At 35.4% G+C, this 20,497-nt stretch overlaps 4 protein-coding genes across 12 annotated transcripts; 3 read left to right on the forward strand and 1 right to left on the reverse strand.

The window, feature by feature from the left end:
* Positions 1-140: 140 nt before the first annotated feature.
* Positions 141-841, reverse strand: LOC121259941 (calvin cycle protein CP12-3, chloroplastic). Its single transcript, XM_041161763.1, has one exon. The coding sequence runs from the start codon at positions 810-812 to the stop codon at positions 315-317; it is 498 nt and encodes a 165-aa protein (XP_041017697.1). The 5' UTR covers positions 813-841; the 3' UTR covers positions 141-314.
* Positions 842-5,709: 4,868 nt separating this feature from the next.
* Positions 5,710-9,198, forward strand: LOC121259943 (mitotic spindle checkpoint protein BUBR1). The gene is made up of 11 exons (XM_041161764.1): positions 5,710-6,069; positions 6,156-6,215; positions 6,656-6,800; positions 6,913-7,070; positions 7,305-7,386; positions 7,471-7,537; positions 7,605-7,653; positions 8,153-8,324; positions 8,456-8,538; positions 8,746-8,823; positions 8,927-9,198. The coding sequence occupies exons 1-11, from the start codon at positions 5,867-5,869 to the stop codon at positions 8,988-8,990; spliced, it is 1,161 nt and encodes a 386-aa protein (XP_041017698.1). The 5' UTR covers positions 5,710-5,866; the 3' UTR covers positions 8,991-9,198.
* A 1,279-nt stretch (positions 9,199-10,477) lies between these two features.
* Positions 10,478-17,061, forward strand: LOC121260017 (splicing factor U2af small subunit B-like). 9 transcript variants are annotated; one of them, XR_005939667.1, is made up of 4 exons: positions 10,478-11,347; positions 13,518-13,851; positions 16,495-16,779; positions 16,865-17,061. XR_005939667.1 is itself a non-coding variant. In XM_041161873.1 (2 exons), exon 1 carries the CDS (start codon positions 10,492-10,494, stop codon positions 11,323-11,325), a length of 834 nt encoding a protein of 277 aa, XP_041017807.1. In that variant the 5' UTR covers positions 10,478-10,491; the 3' UTR covers positions 11,326-11,352; positions 13,518-14,770. The 9 variants fall into 9 exon arrangements, 2 of the variants coding, with proteins under 2 accessions (XP_041017807.1, XP_041017808.1); XR_005939668.1 differs by lacking the exons at positions 16,495-16,779; positions 16,865-17,061 and adding exons at positions 13,938-14,010; positions 14,192-14,770; XR_005939666.1 differs by lacking the exons at positions 16,495-16,779; positions 16,865-17,061 and having other exon boundaries at positions 10,478-11,352; positions 13,518-13,576; positions 13,666-14,770.
* LOC121260009 (bZIP transcription factor 60) lies at positions 16,779-19,696 on the forward strand. Its single transcript, XM_041161863.1, has 3 exons — positions 16,779-17,297; positions 17,413-17,636; positions 19,268-19,696. The coding sequence occupies exons 1-3, from the start codon at positions 16,858-16,860 to the stop codon at positions 19,510-19,512; spliced, it is 909 nt and encodes a 302-aa protein (XP_041017797.1). The 5' UTR covers positions 16,779-16,857; the 3' UTR covers positions 19,513-19,696.
* The last annotated feature ends 801 nt before the right edge of the window (positions 19,697-20,497 follow it).

Below are 20,497 nucleotides of genomic sequence, written 5' to 3' on the forward strand. Positions count from 1 at the left end.
AGAGTCATTGTTAAATTGGATGTGTTCTCATGTTCTTCATCGTCTTTTCGTATGATTGGGTATTTAGTGTTATCGATGCTAATCAAAGATAAGAAGAGAATTAACACTAGCGAGATGCTCAGAACAACGGAAATGGTTACTGCAGAGACAACATAATTATACATTAATCCCACAAATAAGTTATTTTACAATCTTATCACACTAGTCGAATAGTGAGCAATGAGCATATACACAAAATCCCAGCCTAAATCGGTAGACTCCAGCAAGATCATCGGCCTTACGTCGACGGTGGAGATCTGCAGTTAACAATCAACTCAGTCCTCGTAGACTCGGCACTCGTCAGTCTCAGGATTGTCCTGGCAAAACGACTCGAGAGGATCTTTTTCCTGCTGCAGCTTGAGCCTGAGATCGGCCTTTGCTTGACTCACCTCTTCGACCTCGTCCCACGCCACCTTGCACTCGTCCGACGTCTCGTCCCCCTCGCACACCTCCTTCGCTTCCGTCACCTTCCTCTCGATCATCTCCGTCAGCTGCTTCTCCCTCCGCTGAGTCCCTTTGAATTTCGCCACTGCCATCGCTCTCACCGTCAAGCCCTTGTTCGTCTTTCCATTCGCATGGATCCGTACGGGAAGCGATATCATGGGAAGCGAAGCAGCAGATCTGAAAGAGAACGGTGGTGAACGAGAAGAACCAGTAACGCCTGGAGCAGCTCTCGACGCCATGTTTGCGCTCTGACCGCCTCTAAACTTTGTTTCTATTGAATTTTCGCTTTTGGAAAAGGAAATGATATAAATGAGTTTCCAACTTTCCATCCGTCTAACCAACCAGGGTTACATTCTAGTTCCTTCCGAGCTAACCCATGCATGAATTACATTCTGTTTTTTCCTTCTTTTTTTTTTTTCCTTTTTTTAAATTTTAATTTTTTTTAAATTTTAAATTTTTTAGTTTTTCTTTCTCGTCATGATTGTGTTGTAATAAAAGGAACAAAGTCTCTTCGAACAGCCCATCCGAAATTGTCCAAATAACAGTCCCTACTTATATTAAGACATGTAGGAAATTTGTCTAAATAAACACTACAAAAGACCACACCTGATTAAAACTCATCTGAAATAAATCCTTCTTTCCCCTTTTCTCTTAGCCGAAACCAAAGGAACCACAAAAATGAAAAAGAGAAACAGACGCAAAACATAATCAGCTGCCAACAAAAGCCTGATTAAAAAGGGTCTCTAGGAAAATAATATATATCTCATAGAAACTTCAATGACTCAATGAAAAAACTTTAATTAACTCCAACGCAGCCATAAATTGAAACTTGGGACTGATGAATTATTACAATAGAGACATAAGTATTGACAGTAAAAACAGATCTTGAAACATTTTAAGTTTGGATCCATAAAGCCAAGTAAATAAGCTGATGGAGGAGAGAAACTCATAGAAAGGCGAGTTAAAAGTAGCTAGATGGTTGGTGTAAAACACAATCGGAGCAATCACCATCACAAAGAGCAGGAGATGTAAATTAAACAACTTATGTGGATAACATTTTGACATATTGCATGGATATGACTAAACGCAAACCAATAATCACAATCTGTTGCATGAAACCCCTCCCTATAAGTTGAAATAAGACTGTTGCATGAAATCAGTAAGGCGAAATAAGCCTAAACCGAGGGGTTCGGCGCAGGGGGAGTTTCTTCATATTTTCTCTCTTTTTCACTTGGATTTTATTTTTGTGGATTAATACTCTTTTGGGTCCTTCGATTCTGTAGCTACGGATGAATTTGTTGAAGATGTTACAGCCGTTGTAAATGGAAAGATTTTCCCCTTTAGTATTATGTTTCTTTTTTTGTGAGTCCGTCGGGCACGAGAGAAAGATTGAAGAGCTTGTATTTTTTTATCAACTGCTGGCAAGTGCAGAAGATGTAGATTAAATGACTTATGTGGCAAGTTGTTATTGGAGGACTGTTTTTTGAGGTTAGACAGTCTGAACGGCGTGAAGGCATTCTCTAAAAGGAATAATAGGAGACGTTCTCTCTCTACCAAAGACCTAGCCATCCCAACTTCTCTCTCCATGGGAAGCTTTGGCTTCTCCCTCATTCTCCTAACGTTAGAAATATACATTGATTTTTTTTCTTTTCTTTTTAATTCTCTGCTGCTTATCGGTCTCCTACGACTGCCACGTGCCCATCATCAGATTCTCCAGTCGTCGATCTGTCGGACGGGAGAAGAAAACTGATCAAATGAGTGGAGCGTGAGTTTCATGCACGGCTCGCATTGCGCATGAGCCTTGAGCACCTCTATGCCACGGAAAGTCTTCTATCGCCACACACGGCACCATAGGGGTCAGCGGCTTGGATCTTTTATATCCGAGTATTACTTTCTTTCCAAGAGTGGTGTGTGTGCTTTTATTGCCAATGACAGTCCTATATCAGTGTATCGACTCGTCTTACGGTTGCTACTTCTCTATGTTCTTGCTTTTCCTAACAAATGATCAAGATAAAGTAATCATGAAAGTCTCATTCAGCAGGACCAAACCAGCAAAATGCAACACAGAACAATCCATTGTGACTTTTAGTCTTAGTTTTATAGTCTGTTTATCAAATTATGCAAAAAATGCTTCAAGTGGCTTCTCCTTAGTGGAAAATGGGTGGGAGCCAAACTTTTTACTCTAGATCCCTTTTTTTCTCTATTTCTCTAGTGTTGCATTTGCTTGTTTTAGGATGATTATTGGAGACTTTCATCCCATTGAATCTAGTATTTTGTAACCACTTAGTTTATTTATGGAATGATTTCTTAGAAAAAAAAAGAATAATAGAAAAGATCAACAAAATCCTATTTCAATAGATTATAGACGCATTTCGAATAGATTAAAAAAAGACAATTGAAACCAATAAATTAGATCATATTGTTAAAAAAAGAGTTTGTATAATAGTTCAAACAAAAATGCTAGATAGGAAAGAATAATGCTAGTTAGATCCATCATTTTGTCCCCTCAAAATTACCACTAATGTATTTAATTTTTTTTTTTAAATGGTTAAAAATGTTACCACTAGTGTATTTGTGTATTTTTTTCTTTAACATTTAAAAAAAAATAGAAAAACCAATTTGAACTAATGGTAACTTTGAACGAAGAATATGATAGAACTGAATATCAGCACCCACTATAAAATCTTGTGTGAATAAACAAACTCAAAATCATTATTCACATTAGCATGATTGAGTCCAAATAGTGTACTATTCGAATGCGGTGTGGTTTGAATAATGAGATAAGATGAGATAGTTTTAGATAAAAATTAAAAATTGAATAAATTATTGTTAGAATATTATTTTTTAATATTATTATTATTTTAAAAATTAAAAAAAAGTTAAATTGTTTATTATATTTTATATAAAAATTTAAAAAAATTATAATAATAAGATAAGATAAAATATCTTTACTAACCAAACGGGATTAGTTGTTGCATCTTGGAAAAGAACACTGCAATTTGTTATTCCAGTATTGTCGATGAGATCTCTCCATTATTTTCATCTATACTCTTTAGTTAAGGAAAGAAAAAAAATATACTCAAATAATTAGGATCCGAACACCCCATATCGGTTGCAATTAGGTAAGTAAGATAATAGTTTATCCTAAATAGCCTACTGATTTGTGGTCACATCGATTGGTCCACCCTTCATTTACATTTGGTCATTGTCATCAATGCAATAATTGTTTCAACCTTTTTTTCATGGGTTTTTTTTTTTTTTTTTTTGTGGTTGATGACGATGGAGGCGTAGCAATTGGCATGGGGATGCACCACAGGGAAATACATCCCACCATAGGAACATATTTTCCCAACATTATCCGGAAATCCATCCAAATCAACTACCCATTTTGGATTGTTAGGATAAGATTGTACTTTTTATTTATTTATTTATTTAACTCTCCTTGTTTCTTTTGCTCCAATTGTTCCCTTCCTTTTTATATTTTCTTGAATCTCGGATAAGTCGAGGCAGTCAACGCCCGTTTGCTGTTATACCATTCGCTGCAAAATTATGGGCCAAGCCCATGGTTTATGGTTGAGGTATCCTTTAAAAAAAAAATTATGATAGATAATATTTTTTTACAACATTTTATATAATTATATTTTAAATATGGGATTTTTTTTATAAAGTAAGTTATAAAAATAAGATTTAGTCTACATACAATTTTCAAATAGAGACTGCTCATGTAAACTCATACAGTTATACTTAAAAAAATTTAAAATTACAATAATATCTTTTTTAAAATGATATTTTTTCACTTTTATCCCTATTCATCAATAGGATTGCACACGCAATCCCTACACAGGACTATAAATAAAATTTTTATAAAAATAATATCACTTTATATAAATAACATCATTTTAAAATATAATTTTATAAAAAGTTGTAAAAATGATTGTACATATGTCATTACTCATTCTGGAATTATGGGCCAAGCCCATGGTCTAAGTCCTTAAACTATCAATTTTATATAAAAGTTTATCCAAAAGATGATCGACAGAGACATAATAATACAGTGAAATAAAAATAGAATAATAATGCAATATATAAGTATGGGTCTTATAAATCTCGTACCTATTTTATTTTTTAGATTTTTTTCTATGGAAAATAAAAATTTAAACGAGGTTATTCATTTAGTAAAGATCAATGCTAGATAGTATAATTATTATTTTGAATTTTAGCTTTTTTCAACAATAATTAATCTAATAAACATATCAACAAAGTAAGATAATTGTGGAAAACTACTCTAGTTTCTAACATTTTTCATCCGATATAATTATTGAGATATTTTGATTATTTTATTTATAAATCTAACCATTAAAAAATACAGTGTTCAATGTTTTACATTAAATAAATATGATTTGTTTCACTTGAAATGAAGATGATCCCAATGATCCCATTTCCTTCTCTTTTTTTTTTTTTTTTTTGAAATGAAGCTGTCATTATTCATTAATTAGAGAAATTTACATCAATGACCGGATATATTCTGAGATGTCTTCATATCAAACATGATATCATAAATCAAAATAATGTGTTTGGAACTCTACCAGTACACTATTTCTTTTTGTGACTAGTCTGGTCTTCACTATTACTAATACTTTTTATAGACAAACGTCAAAGAGACAACACTCTCAACCTAAACAGAGACTCAATATCACTCTTCATAGAAAGAGATGACTCAACCTTTACAGACAAACATTCGAGAGACGAACTCTAATTTTATTTTAATTAATAATAAAAAATCAAAAAGAAAAAAAGTAAGATAGATGCGAAGACGATCCCATTTCATTGAAACTTATATTAGCACATTGTTTGAGCCATGATATTGGTCCACACAAGCTCCAAAAAATTATTAAGTCCCGATTTGTCTCTAAATAATAATTAGAGAAATAATACGTGGTTATTTAATCTAAAATGATTGGGGTTTCCACAAAAAAAAAAAAAAAAAAAAAAAAGTATAAGAAAATAGTATCTCATTTTGTTAGAAACTCAGAAATGTGGCCTCAAAATTTAAGAAATGTACGTATAAATATGTAGACCTAAGGAAGAGTTAAAAAATCTTGCCCCATCATTTTTTAAAAAATTAAAGAATATTTTTTTTTTAGAGTCCCATTTTTACATGGGCTGAATGTTAAAGTCGAGTACTTTGGGCCCAGCCCAAATTGGGATTGTGGAATTTCAAACTTTGTTGAAGGTGGGGGGACAGCAGAGCGCACAAACTCTCAATTTCTATATAAATATAAAGACAACTCCAACGGTTAGCGGAGAGAACCCTAATCGTTTTTCAAAAATTCAAAAATATTGTGTCCGTCCAGATCAGGAAGAAGAACCACAGTAGCAGTCGATGGAGGAGACCCACACCGAGATCGAGGGGTTGGATCCAGAGACGGAGTTTCTTCTCTCGAAGAGACAGACTGGGAACGAGTGGGAGCTTTTCAAGGAGAACGTGAGGCCCTTGAAGAGAGGCCGTAAAGTTGGCATCCTAAATGACGCCCTCAAATCCCACAACGACAATCATCTCAAGAAATCTCTTCTTGAAAACCGAAGGTTCATTTTTCGTTCTTTGGTGAAGTTATTTTATCAATCAATGCTGACTATTAAGTTTTGGGTTAATTTCTTTATCCTGGGTTTAGGAGGTTGATCGAGGCGATCGATGAGTATAATGGAGATGACCCACTTCAGCCATGGCTCGAGTGAGCACTCTTAACTTTGGTTTGACTGGATTTTGTTATTTCATTTCTAGAGAAATTATTCTATATTCAGATCTTTATTTCGTTGTTTGGATAGACGGAAATTCCAGCTGCTTAACTTTGTGGTGTTGGATAGCTCAGTAGAACCACTTGGTTTACTTCAAATTCATGTGTTATGTGAAACCAAATACTATCTTTCCTCTTGAATCTCATCATCCCTCGGCGGAATTTTGTTACAATGACACTCAGATTTAAGGTTGCGAAATCAGGATAAGCTCTTATATAAGATGGGATTTATTGCTTCCTGCATGATATTGGGTTTTTCAGGGGTTTTCATATATTCCAATACCCCAAGTCTTTCTTCTCCTAAACTTCTTTACTGCTACAAATGAGAGGGATTTGTTATAGAGATTAACGGCATCTTTTCTGTTTTCGTTTGGAAGGTGTATTAAGTGGGTTCAGGAAGCATTTCCACCGGGTGGAGACTACTCGGGGTTGGTTGTGATATATGAACAATGCGTGCGTACTTTTTGGCATTCTGATCGCTATAAGGATGATCTACGATACCTTAAAGTGTGGTTGGAATATGTGGGTCCTTTTTACCTTGTTGACTTGTCCTTTTTTAAAATAAAGAATATACATGTCATTGCTCCTGGAGCCTATCTTGGATTGCTGTTTGAAATATAACATGCTGTTGCAGGCTGAAAATTGTGTTGATGCAGAAATCATATACAATTTTCTAGATGCAAATGAAATTGGCAAGTCACATGCTGTGTACTATATATCGTACGCTTGGCACATGGAATTGAAGAACAAGTTGAAACTTGCCAACGAAATTTATGATCTTGGGATATCCAGGTAAGACTCGCTTTATCGTATTATTCTACATATCATTGTATTTGTGCTGCATTTCATCCATTAATGTAACTTCAAAGTATTGATCATCTGTAATAAGTTATTGACATATGCTCTGACCTGCGTTTTATGCTGATTCTATTTTGAAAATCTGTTTATGACATTTGATTCGGCTTTATTTATCTTTTTTTCATGCATTGCAGAAATATATCTCTGATTAAACTTACTATTAAATAGGAATGCTCAACCAGTTGAAAAATTGAAGGATGCCTATAAGAAATTTTTTGCCCGCTCAATGAGAAGACCAAAAGCAACAGATGTAAGCATGCAACTTCTTGCTGATGACTTAATTTAATATAACTTTTATACAAACCTTTTTTGTTCCATTTATTTAAAATTTTAGGAGGATTCAATGGACAAGCGCTTACCAGCACGGAGTTTTGGAACTGTACTCACTGGGGGAGGAAATCGTGAGTTTGATTGCTCTTATCTGCCTTCTTGAATTTCTGCATTCTAAAACTCTCACTAATGTTGCAGGAATGCATACCACTGAGAACTCTGATATTGTCAGGAAAAATCCAAATAGGTGAGCATGTGGAGTTATTTAATTACCAATACCACTGAAAACTCTGATCTTGTCAGGAAAAATCCAAATAAACATGCTGAAATTTGTGGATGAAAGTTGCTTTAGAAATGGCAGACCATTACAAGATGGCCTTTTAGACAAAGTTGATGAGATATTGTTTCTCTTTAAAAAATGCAAAACACCAACCCCTCTTTACTCAGGTTGAAGCCTACCTTGAGCTTTGATAGGGGAAGATTCAACTAGAGGTGTGTGTCAAACATATGTTCTATTGGTTATCGATCTATCTGGTTTTTTCCTTCAGTCTGATACCCTCATATACAGTGTTTTTTTCCTATTAGTTTAGTTGGGTCGGGTGATGTCATTGACTCATTCAATAGGTCAATACTTTTTGTAATTTGTTATTCTGCACTACTACATATGATTGATGGCACATCATCAAGTCCATTTTATATATATTTGCTCAAAACTCAAAAGTTTTTGCTCTGATTTCATTTTTTAGGGCTCGTGCAACTCCACTCGCTATTTATAAAGATTCAAATGCTGTTGATATCCCATTGCATCATCAGCCAGATAAACCAAAGACAGACTTGAATTCTTGGCAGTTTCTTGGAGCTCGAGCAGAGAGAAGCAAAGAAAACAATCCAGTCCCTACCAAGTGGACGTCATTCAAGGTTTACAGTTCACCCCCTCCCCACTTTTCCCCTGCAAATCATACAGAGTCTAGCTGATGATGCCACATTAGATTTCATTTCCTTGCGTTGTTCCTTGTCAATATCTATATGATTAAGTCTGTCTTTTGCAGGTGCCCCACAAACCTGTATCTAGAACTGGAGGAGCAACTGCAAGTGCCTGTATTGAGGTGTTTGTTGATGAAGAATGTGAAGAGTGAGTATTATAAACACATGTTTCAACAAGTGACACTGTTATTGGAGTCAAAAGTATTGGCTTCCAAATTATATCCTGCATTGCAGTTCCCAGCATACTTGCTTAGTCAAGCACACTGAATGTGCTTACTAAAGCATACGGGATCTTATTCTCAGCCTTACTATCCGATTCTTCGTAAATTGTTATTAAATATTTCTCCTTTCCCAGAATGCATAAGACGGATCCTGAGGGTGGCAAGTCTTCGACTTTGCAACTTAGGCATGGGGATGGCCAAGAACTTAAAAAGTAAGCATGATGTACTTGTGAAACTTTGCGGTCCTGCATTCCAGTATGCTTTCTGTGTATGAAGTGATGCTTATCAGCCCTGTACTACTATTAATTTGTGTAGGGAAACAGAGCTACTGAGGGAGAATCCATTGCGTAATTTTCCAGCAAACAGCCTTCCAAGATGATCAAATCTGGCGCAGTCGCAAGTGCTGCTTGCAGCGTTGCATGAGTTCATCCGTGGTTCAGCTTTTGTCTCTAAAGCCTGAATCCATATTCATCCTTTATCTCCCCCTTCAAGTTGTAGTAGGATTTGGGTTGATTAGTATTTGTGTTTTGTATTTTTCCTTGATACACTTGTGTATTATTGAGCAAGGATACTATGGTTTTGTCTTTGGTTGTGCTGTGGCATGTTATTGTTTCTTTCTTTGTTCGTTCCTCTTTTAATTCCAACAATTCATTTCCGAGGCTCTTTCAGTTGCAATGAAAATTTTGTGACAAAAATAAACACATAAATTAAATTAAAGTCTTATAATATGATATATTTTCATGTTAGTTTACTTTTCAGATATAATTAAAAAAAAAAAAAAAGTTAGTCTTTCGGACTTTTGTTTTTAGAGGTTGAGTCATCTCCCTCATTCTATGAAGGATGAGGTTGCGTTTTTATTTAAACAGAAAATGTTATCTCTTGGATTTTTGTCTGTAGAGAATATCAAGAATAGTAAAGAACAGATCAGTTACAAAAAGAAATAGTATACTAGTAGAGCTCCAAATGTATTATTTTGATTTATGATATTATGTTTGATATGGAGACATTTTAGAATGTATTTGGTTATAAATTTTCTTAATTTTCTTAATGAATGAATGAGAATAGTTTCTTATAATTAAATATTATAAAAAAAAATTCTTTATAATGTTACTAAGGCTCGAAGCCAAAGGCTCCTCATAGCACTAGCATTGGTTTTTTTATATGCATCTTTAAAGTCACATCTTTTGAAGATTTATTTTGCATATTAAGAAAAATCTCTACATTACATTTTTAAACCAAATAATAATATTAATTTTTTTTCTTAAAATTATTATTATTTTTATATATTTTACAATTAGCATCATGTGCTCAAAAATATAAATTTTATATATATAAATATTACTAATTTCATATATCAAAATACCAATTTTATTAATAAATATTAATATGTATTAAAAAACACTTTATATTATCAACTTAATAAAAATTTCATATATCAAAATCATCTTAATATAAATTTTATAAAGTTGATTTTAATGGTTAGGAGAGAGAAAAAATATTAAAAATAATGTTTAGAGAATGAATAGTGATTCTTCAAACTTGAAGAAGTACTATATATAGTTATGTAAAAATTTAGAGATGTATAAGTTAATGTAGATGAATTTAAAGATATATTATGTAAATATGAAGGTGAAGATGAATATAAATAAGCCATTGGCAGTGCTCTGAGTAATAAGCTACGTTTCACCTTGGGAGGATCTATAAATTGCTCGATTAAAAGCGGGCTCATTTCTTTCTCGTTTACTTAGCTAGAACCTTCCAAACCCAAATACTGAATTTTGTAAAATTAAGAGCTTTTTCCCCTCAAGAAGGACGTGAATTAGGGTTTCTCAACATCTCCGCTCTTCTTTCTCCTTCGTTTCCAAGACTATCAGGTCTCTATGGCGGAGCACTTGGCTTCGATCTTCGGTACCGAAAAGGACCGGGTCAACTGCCCCTTCTACTTCAAGATCGGTGCTTGTCGCCACGGCGATCGCTGCTCTCGCCTCCACAATCGCCCCACGATCTCTCCGACACTCCTCCTGTCGAACATGTACCAGCGCCCGGACATGATCACCCCGGGCGTGGACGCCCAGGGCCAGCCCATCGACCCGCGCAAGATCCAGGAGCACTTCGAAGACTTTTACGAGGACATCTTCGAGGAGCTCAGCAAGTTCGGCGAGATCGAGAGTCTCAACGTCTGCGACAACCTCGCCGACCACATGATCGGCAATGTCTACGTTCAGTTCAAGGAGGAGGACCAGGCCGCAGCAGCCTTGCAGGCCCTTCAGGGACGTTTCTACTCGGGCCGCCCCATCATCGCCGATTTTTCGCCGGTCACCGATTTCCGCGAGGCCACGTGTCGGCAGTTCGAGGAGAACAGTTGCAACCGAGGCGGGTACTGCAACTTCATGCACGTGAAGCTGATTGGAAGAGAGCTAAGGAGGAAACTTTTTGGAAGGTTCCGTGGGTATAGGATTAGCCGGAGTCGTAGCCGGAGTTTGAGCCCCCGTCATAGGCGAGAGCATAGGGACTATAGGGACCGGGATCGTGATTATGGAGGGAATGTGAAGCGATTGAGCAAGGACAGGTATGACAGGGACGGTGGTGGTGGTGGAGGAAGGAGAAGGCATGCTAGCCCGAGGCGGAGCAGGAGCCCCGTACCCGGGAGGGAAGGTAGTGAGGAGCGGCGAGCTAGAATTGAACAGTGGAATCGAGAAAGGGAGGAGCAGTAATGTGTGGAATCCTTTGCATTTGGTACGGTATGGTGCTTAAAATTTGGTTCATTCTCTAGCCTCTGTTGGTTTTTTCGTTCCCACTTGAGAGACCTTGAAAATTAGTCTTCCTTTGAACCCTGGATCCTGATTGTAGCGTCAGTTAAGACTAGTTTAGCTGTGGTATGGTTAAGTGATCTAGACAAACTTTATTCCTAATCTATACTGCTCTTATCTTCTTGTAGTTTTTTAAATCCTTTGATCATCGTGCTGGTACTGGGTTATTGTTAGTCCTCTCTTTAAATCTCTGTGCTTTGTCGACCTCCCGTCGTTCAAGTAGCGCATTGTCTGTAAGGAGAGTTTATGTTTAATTAAGAATTCATTGGCACATAAAGTAACCAAATTGGTGGTTGGACTCGTATTAAGAATTCATTGGCACATAAAGTAACCAAATTGGAGGTTGGACTCGTAAAGGGTGAGACTGACTGAATATTCATATAATACATTATTAGTTAATATGAGTTCTGCTGCTGCATTTATTACAAGTCCACTGGTTCGGTTTGAGTTTCCAGTACATAACCACTGATCTTAAATCTTTTTGATCTGTGCATTAGACTCTGGTGTTTGGTGAAAGTTGGTAGGTTTCATTAGTATTTGGTACTTAATGCCTGATCAAATATATTATGGCATGTATTTGGAAGGTGGTGCCATGGTGAGGTACCCATGATTTGCTTGGCTTTTTGATTTGCCACCCAGGAAGGTTATTTGATAATTATGTTTAATGGATACTTCTAGTTCTTGATACTATTTGAACCAACCCGGGTCAGTCTGGAGAATAATTCTTGGCCACCCTAGTATGTTTGAGTTGACTGTAAATTTGATCCTTATTTCATTTTCAGCTCGCTATGAGAATCATGGAAGTTCCCCGCCATGCTCATCTTATAACAGCTTAACAAGTAGATATATAAATTACATAGGAGCTCCCAATTTTATGGTGAAATAGCATTTCTAAGAGTATCTGTTGACATATGAACACATTTCACTTAACGGTAATGGCGCTTTAACTTTAAATTTAAATATAATTTTTTTATAAACAAATTTAAATATAATTAATAGTTATTTTTAAGGTATGAAAAAATGCTTAGGCAGATTGATTACTTGTACAAAAAATAGTCTTTTGTTACTTGAAGAACGAGAAGCTGTACAATTGGCTTGTAGGTGTCTGGGATTCATTTCTTTAGTTTTTCTCACATTTGAGGTTTTTTTGTCTAATAAATTGACAATCCAAGGGCCAATCATAAGCCCCATGTTCCTTTCATACTCTAGCTTGACTTGATGAGTTTTGGATGCTAGCAAACAACATAAACAATGAAAAGGTTAATATGGTGGGGTGTATTGAGTTAATGCTTATGTGAATTTCCAGGATGGTTTATGATATCAAAACCTGCATGCCTATGGGTTCATAAGATTTCTTGCCAATGCCCTCTAGTTCAAGTAATGTTTCCTCTCCCCATAAGGCAGGGGGAGGGGCGTTGGGGGGGGGGGGGGGGGGGGGGGGGGGGGGGAAGGGGGAAGTAAGGTTATGGATCCCAAAACCCTAGGTATTTGTGTAACTTACCTTTTAAAAAGAAAAAGAAACTCAGGTTCATAAACATATTTCAGGCAAGACCTACAGTGTATTTGATATTGATATAGCTGTTTTGGGCTAATAAAGTATATGTCATGTAGAAATTGTTTCTGATGAATCCCATAGCTTATGCAGTATGAATGTAACACTGTTAGATGGGTACTCGGTTGGATGTATATTTTCCTGGGTTGATTCCGTTTTGATCATTCCAGGGTATTTGCTAAAATGTTTCAATTTGCAGTGCAAAATCTTGGATGGCATAGTTATATTTTCATCCATGATTGTACAGACTTGGGTCAATGATTACTTTGTGGTGGGTGGGATAGTCGTGCGTCAGATTTTGACCAGGCCTGTGATTACAAGTCCACATCTGTTATAGGTTGCTAACTAGTTGTGATTGCTACTGCAATCATAGATATCATTGCAATTTGTAGGTGTTTTTCAAGGGTCTGGATATCTGTGATCAACTGTTAGAAAGTTTTTTTTTCCTTATATTAGTGTTCCTGGTTTTATTTTCTAGCAGAAAAACTTGATCCCCTTTCTCTATTTTCCGCTCTCTCTAATGAGTTTTCCATTTATGATTTAGGGCCAGATCTGGTACCCTGAAAATTGGGCTTGCCGAGCTCAAAGTTGATCAGAAAACGGGTCCTGGTTTAATCTTCTTTCTCAAACTTTTCCCCCACTTTTTACCTCTCACGCTTTCTCTCTAATGATTTTCCCATTAATGCTTTTAGGCCCAGATTTGGCAGGCAGCCTTGAAATTTTGGGTCGTAGAACTCAAAATTGGGCAGAAAACGGGTTCTTGGTTTTATTTTCTGATCAGAGACTTAACCTGTTTTTTCTCTCTCTAATGTTTTTTCCATTTATGCTTTTAGGGCAATCGAACTCAAAGTGGGTCAGAAAACAGGGCAAGTTGTCTGGTTAGTGTACCATATCTCAGTTTTGATTTTCTTCTAACCAAAAGAAACGTATTTTAAGAGATAATATTATGCTTTTCTGCCTCTAGGAAAAGCAAAAAACAAGTTGCGATTACCTTCTTGATGACTCATTGACTACATGACAGTATGGGCCGGAAACTAGTTGAGTTGTGCCTCTCAATGAAATATTTTGTGGCGTTATATTAAAACTAGTTGACTCCTTCTGTTAGAAACACGAACACCATTTTGTCCTGTTATTCTCTAGAATTCAAAATTCACTTCCCTCCTTTGCCCAAGCGCTTAAGATATGATAGGGTTCTTACTTCTTCCCATGATGATACAGCCAAGACAGGTTTTTTCGAGATGAAAAGGTATAACTTTTTGAAACGTTCTTTCATTGGTGCCGAGAAGAAGCCAAGGATCAAAAGGGCCATAATTTCAGAAACCCCCGATCTTAACATTTGCTCAAGTTTTCACAAGCTTCGCCCCAGTGATTACCTGTGAGGAGTTCTAGGCTCTGATGTTTCAGGAAATGGGGAAGTTTGTAGGGTGTAATCTTGACACATGGCATAAGCGACAGCCACCGAATGGCCCACAGTTAGATTCGTCATGCTGGCTTCCCATTTGCACCACTAACTCTCCCTTATCTTTTTTGGGTATTTCCTTAATGCCTGAAGTCGCAAGAAGTTCAGCATAGTATTAGTCTCCGCCTGTTGCAGAAAAACTCCCAGAATGAGAATTGCACCTTATGAATGGGGCTTCTCGCTCCATTAATGCTTAAACTACCACTTTCTTGTGGTCACGTTACAGTTCTTTTTCTAGAAAAAGAAGGTTCAAAATACTAACATTTTTTATAGTAACTGATGTTGAAGGGCTTTAGGCGTGTCGATAAAAATCTTTTTGCTATAGCACTTTTCTCTCATCGGATCAAGTTGTATCTTTTGTGTGATTCTGTGTTTCCTGGATTTTTCGTAGTCTGAGAAGAATGCTATCCGATTGTAAGAGGCAATTTACTTCTGTATATCAATACCAAAAAGAAGAAATGGGTAATTTTGTCTGGTGAGTTCAAGTGTATCCCACTGCACTCCCACCTGCCTTTACGTTTTAGCTGAAAGCCCATCGTTGCATATCCTGTTAAAATTCCAAACTTAGGACTATTTATTTTAGAAATAAATAAAAAAAAAAACCAGCACAGATACATTTGATATTTCAGACTCAAAGCAAAAGCAATTCAAGCAAACGATGATCTAAATTACTGTCTAGTTATTACTTTTGAGTCTTGACACCTCAAGCCATAAAAAAATTTGATCGAGAAACAATAATCTCTGAATTTCTAAGTCAAATTTCATTATGAAAGTGCTTAGACGTTAAAAGCAATTAAAATTAGGGTTGTAAGATTATGGACTATATAATAATATTATTATATATAGTAATTATATGATAAAGGATCACCATTGTTTATATATACAATGAAATTATTTAATATTCATTAACTATATATAAAATGAGAAGTTTTTGGTCCATGATTCTTCCCGAATTGGACTGATTATACCCCTAATTAAAATTCCTACTTGATTTTTCCTAATTAAAATCAAGGCTTAGCTGCCCTCACTCTCTATGATCCCCTGTAAAATCAGAAAGCCAACAAAATTATGGAGGAGGTGGTTCGGTAGGAAATTTTCCTATGCTTTTTAAGTCATGAAAAGTGTATATTTTAGAGTAAACATATGGGAATGGTTCGTTATCAATGGTAGCTTGTGTTGTGCCTTTTTATATTAATGATCATCTTCAAAGAGTTTAGAATTACATGATGGAATATGTATCTCAAATCTTATGATGTTCCAGGTTTTACCAAAACAAACAGACTAATTGGGGCACTGGGCCTAATCTGACTTATGCTTTTCTTAGTTGTGAAGTATTTCTGCTCAATTTGAGTTCAACAGGTGAAAGATTTCTTCATTTGTTTTCATAATTCTTGTCAATTCATCTCATTTTATCTGATTTAATCATTATAATTTTTTTAAAAAATTTTCACATAATAAAATAAATAATTCAATTTCTTTAAATCTCAAAATTAAAAAAATATATTCTAACAATATTTTATTTAATTTTGATATTAACTCATTTAAAAAACAAACGTGGTAAATACAACTCGTTCCTTACATAAGTAGAAAGAATTAACAATAAATAAATAAAAGGGAAAGTTATTGAAATGCGGTATAACCACCGAAGTAATCAAATAGGGTAGAATAAAAGGCAAATGCACGATGAAATGAGATCAAGGTTTGTAGTAATGTTATTAAGTATAATCTTTTTTATAACTTATTTTATTAGAATTAGATAAAGTGTATGTATCTTTTTCTTTCTCAAATTATGTTTCCGGACCAAAATTCGAAAAATCTTTTCCTTAAAAAAAATGATAATTAATGAATAATGTAAATATATATATATATATATTTTAAGAGCTTTTCTATTTAATTGTCTACGGACATCAGATTTTATTTTTTATTTATTTATTTATTTTTATTCTTGTTCAACTAAAAAAATTATTCTTACTTATAATTCTTGAGACACATTTACCAAGGAAAAAAAATAACGAATGGATGTTTCAGGAGGCTGTTTAAACTTGTTTACAGGATGTTTCAGGCTTTCAGCAAAGGATGGATGCTATTGGCCAGAAACAAGTGGATGGATTCTATTGGTCGAGTGACGGAATGGCTCCTTCCCTGGAATAAACAAGCCTCCAGTCTCTTCGACGCGCTTTCCTATTTGCAACCCATAAATACTCGACCTCTGTTTCATCTAACATACGAAGCAGCCCTTTCTTCTTTTTCTTCTTCTTCGTTTTTTTTTTTTTTTTTTTTTTTTTAACAAGTTAACAAACGAAGCAGCCTTCTCCTTCCATGAATTCCTCTCCTTGTTCTTTTTAAGGTTATTATTGCTGTAAAGTATTTCCTTTTTCCTGTTTTGGTTTTCCATCCCTTTCTATCTTGATCTTATCGGTCGGTCATGGAAGATCCGGAATTTCTTGTGGAAGACGACATAGTCGGAAGAATCAATTTTGATGGTCTCTTCGATGAGTTTCCGGATGGGACGAATCTTTTCTCGGTCGAACTCCCGGTTTTCACCGACTCTTCATCGGCTGAGGCCTTTTTGAACCCATCCCCGGATTCGGGTTCTTCGTGGATTGACGAAATCGAGACATTGTTGATGAAAGAAGATGACGGCAGAATTGTCGCGGTGGAGCCGACTAAGGAGTTCTGCGATAGCTTTTTGGCAGATATAATTGTGGACAATTCGCCTGGGGAGGGATCCAGTGGGGCCGACAAGGATTCGTCGGATTGTTCCGATGACGGGAATGGTAATTGCGAGAAGGCGAAGTTCAGCAACGATAACCACGGAGACGATCAAAATGATGTTGATGATCCCCTCTCTAAGAAGCGGAAAAGGTACCAGTAGTAATTTTATTGCACATTAATTGATTAGTCATACATGTATGTGTTAGGGCTAGGGTTGGGGTTAAGGCTTTACGTAATTAATGGGTGCATCTGAATTTTTCCCCAGGCAGTTGAGGAATAGGGATGCGGCGGTGAAATCAAGGGAGAGAAAAAAGATGTACGTGAGGGATCTTGAGATGAAGAGTAGGTATCTTGAAGGTGAATGCTTGAGACTGGGGCGTTTGCTTCAGTGCTGTTATGCTGAGAATCAAGCTTTGCGCCTTAGTTTGCACTCGGGCAGCGCATTTGGTGCTTCCGTGACCAAGCAGGAGTCTGCTGTGCTCTTGTTGGGTATGAATCATATACCATCTAGCTGTGTTTTTTCCTCCCAATCTTTAATTTCGGTCCAATTAATCTTAGATAAGCTTCGATTGATATTTAAAAAAATTATCTTTTTGACAAAACAATTTTTTGCATCTCTTGAGAGAATTTTAATTATTATCTGTGGCTGAGAGCGGTCTTTTAACTTCAGTCTAGTTTGTAATTTTCTCCTGGGAAAAACTCAGCGTAGGCTAAATTTATTGGGCTGGCTCACTGAACTCGTTGAATTGACTGGGTACTCCACACCCTCAGCTTGTTGGAGAGAATCCCGGTTTAAATTTATGATGGTTAGGTTTGTGAACGAAGTTGAGCAAGTTAAGTACCTGGAAAATGCTTGGGTGCACACACCCCAAATATGACCCCTTATATTTTGATTTATTATATATATATTTTTTTCTTAATGGTTTAAGGATGTGACTATTTGCAAATTTGTGTTTTTTTTTCTTAATGGTTAAGGATGTTTAAAAAATGTTTAAAAGAAAGAGAAAAAAAAAATTACAAGTGCACTGGTGTGCATATTTGGGGTGCACATTTGGTAGTCACCTTGGTATTGTCCTAAGTACCAAGGCATGTTTGAGGGGCGTGAGTCCATGTGACTATCTGGTTATCTGTACTAGTCTTTTTGGGAGCTTTGAATGTGTTATTTTTGCTCTTTCTGGGTATGCATCACAACTGCCTTACTCGATTTTGAGTCGTGAAATTTTCCCAAGTGTGGAAAAAAAGTCTTGTAGCAAATTAAAGATGAGGATAAAAGAAAACGAACAAATTACTATCAATAGGAATTTGCCAATGGTAATAATGTGGTATAATGTGATCCCAATATTTTTGAGAAATACTTGGTCTACGAAAAGATCTCTCCAGAAAAATGCTTACAAAGTAGCGTGACTTGATATGGTAATGGTAAGTTAGACTGTAAAACACTTTTTGTTGCAAAGTAGATATGACATATCGCGTTTAAACCTGGCATGATCTCTTTATAGACCTAGCATTTCTTAATATTTTTTTAGTAAGAGTTGGCATATGATAACTTGATGCATAGACATTTCTTAGCTTTTTTGCATTGAATTTGAATTTGCTGGTTGTTCTGAACTCACAACACTTCATCTTGACCAAATTATTCTCGCACACTTTTCCTTGGAAAATTATAGCCTTTTTTCTATAAGTAAGAAAACTGTAGCGTCACTACTGTTTATCGCATCTATAATTAGATAGTCTGTTTTACAGTCATTAGAATCAGGTTATCTGGTCCAGTTGTTATGTACTTTTCTCGTGGATTATCTATGAAGTAGGAATTGACATCACATGGGCGTGTCCTACTTGATCATGCAATTTGTGTATGTATATTGGATTTTAATTAATTAGGTTCTATGTATACTTTTAAGAATTCCGACTTAATTTATTGTGACCTTTCCTTGTAAGAAATGCTGCTGTGCCTATGTTTGCTAAGCTTGGTTGAATAATCTTTATGTAGGCTGGTAATTATGACAGTGGTTTATAATTTTTTTTTTCTTTTTGATAAACCATTATTATATTCGAGTCTCTCTCATTCCTCTCTTGTTCTCACTTTTACATGGATAACGTTGATCATGGTTACTTTGCAGAATCCCTGCTGTTGGGTTCCCTGCTTTGGTTCCTGGGCATCACTTGCCTATTCACTCTGCCCACAATGGCCCAGTCAATTCTGAAAAGAGCTCCACTGGAAGACGTAGGAAAGAAAAATCCAGGAGTGGCTCTAAGAGGGGCAAAAAGTAAGATGTTTGGATACTTGATGGTCCAATCTTTTGTAAAGAGTAGGAGATGCAAAGCTTCCAGGATGAAGATGAAACCGAATTACCTTATTATTTGAAAGGCTTTCATCTCCCCTTTATATCTTGAAAATTTACTGTGTTGTAATGTTTAGGTACTGCTAGTAGTGAAGTGGTGTTCAATAAAATCAACTGAGATGTTAGTGGAGAATTTAACGATGAATTTTAATTATGGGGCCCCTGTTGAGTAATTAGAGCTATGATATGTTTATTCTTCGTTTTTCCCATATCGGCATCATTTTGATCTTGCCCTTCTTTCTGTCTGGTTATTTTGGGTTGACTTCAATGAATTCTTGTTTTCGTTAGTCATATGGTTTTCCACCCTTTTCTGTGGCCCATTTGTAGGTTTCATGCTGCTGGTATTAATACGTGATAGGGATTCTCGAGACATATTGCCATGTTCTTTCTAGTGGAGTGGGAAAACACTATTCTCTTTCCCTGAGAGCACTCTCAGCAGATTCTTCCCATTTGGATTCAAAAAGTGTTTCGTTTATTCTCATCTTATCTTATTATTATTATTTTTTCAAATTTTTACATAAAATATAATAAATAATTCAATTTTTTCAAATCTTAAAATAATAATAATATTAAAAAATAATATTCTAATAATATTTTTTCTAACTTTCATCTAAAACTATCTAATCTCATCTTTGAATCAAAACCAGCATTTCAGGCATGTTTAGCAACCAAGCTGTTTTTAAAATTTTTCAACATTTCTTATAACTTTGTTTCCAAATATTTTACTCAAACCCAACAAAAAAAAAAGTATATATATAATTTTCAACTTTTCATGTAATCATTACTTAAACTAAAATATCAATACAACTTTTACAAATTCTAAAATAAAATTAATCTTAAAAAAATATATTTAAAGAGTTTTTTAAAAATATATTTAAACAATTTTATCTATCTACTTTTATACAAACTTTAATACAACACTTAGTTTAAAAAATTTTTTTGTTCAAAGTTCTCTCTCTCATTTTTCAAATATTTATCTCAAACAAATTCTCAAATATTTTCAAACAA

This window comes from Juglans microcarpa x Juglans regia, chromosome 4D (assembly GCF_004785595.1).
Source record: "Juglans microcarpa x Juglans regia isolate MS1-56 chromosome 4D, Jm3101_v1.0, whole genome shotgun sequence".
Lineage (NCBI taxonomy): Eukaryota > Viridiplantae > Streptophyta > Magnoliopsida > Fagales > Juglandaceae > Juglans > Juglans microcarpa x Juglans regia.

Excerpts from the sequence above, each read along its gene's own strand:
- LOC121260009 (XM_041161863.1), top strand. The coding sequence starts at position 16,858 with ATGGAAGATCCGGAATTTCTTGTGGAAGACGACATAGTCGGAAGAATC. Across the intron at positions 17,298-17,412 it reads CTCTCTAAGAAGCGGAAAAG|GCAGTTGAGGAATAGGGATG; the intron begins GTACCAGTAGTA and ends ATTTTTCCCCAG. Across the intron at positions 17,637-19,267 it reads GTCTGCTGTGCTCTTGTTGG|AATCCCTGCTGTTGGGTTCC; the intron begins GTATGAATCATA and ends GTTACTTTGCAG.
- LOC121260017 (XM_041161873.1), top strand. The coding sequence starts at position 10,492 with ATGGCGGAGCACTTGGCTTCGATCTTCGGTACCGAAAAGGACCGGGTC.
- LOC121259943 (XM_041161764.1), top strand. The coding sequence starts at position 5,867 with ATGGAGGAGACCCACACCGAGATCGAGGGGTTGGATCCAGAGACGGAG. Across the intron at positions 8,539-8,745 it reads GTTGATGAAGAATGTGAAGA|AATGCATAAGACGGATCCTG; the intron begins GTGAGTATTATA and ends CTCCTTTCCCAG. Across the intron at positions 8,824-8,926 it reads GATGGCCAAGAACTTAAAAA|GGAAACAGAGCTACTGAGGG; the intron begins GTAAGCATGATG and ends TAATTTGTGTAG.
- LOC121259941 (XM_041161763.1), bottom strand. The coding sequence starts at position 812 with ATGGAAAGTTGGAAACTCATTTATATCATTTCCTTTTCCAAAAGCGAA.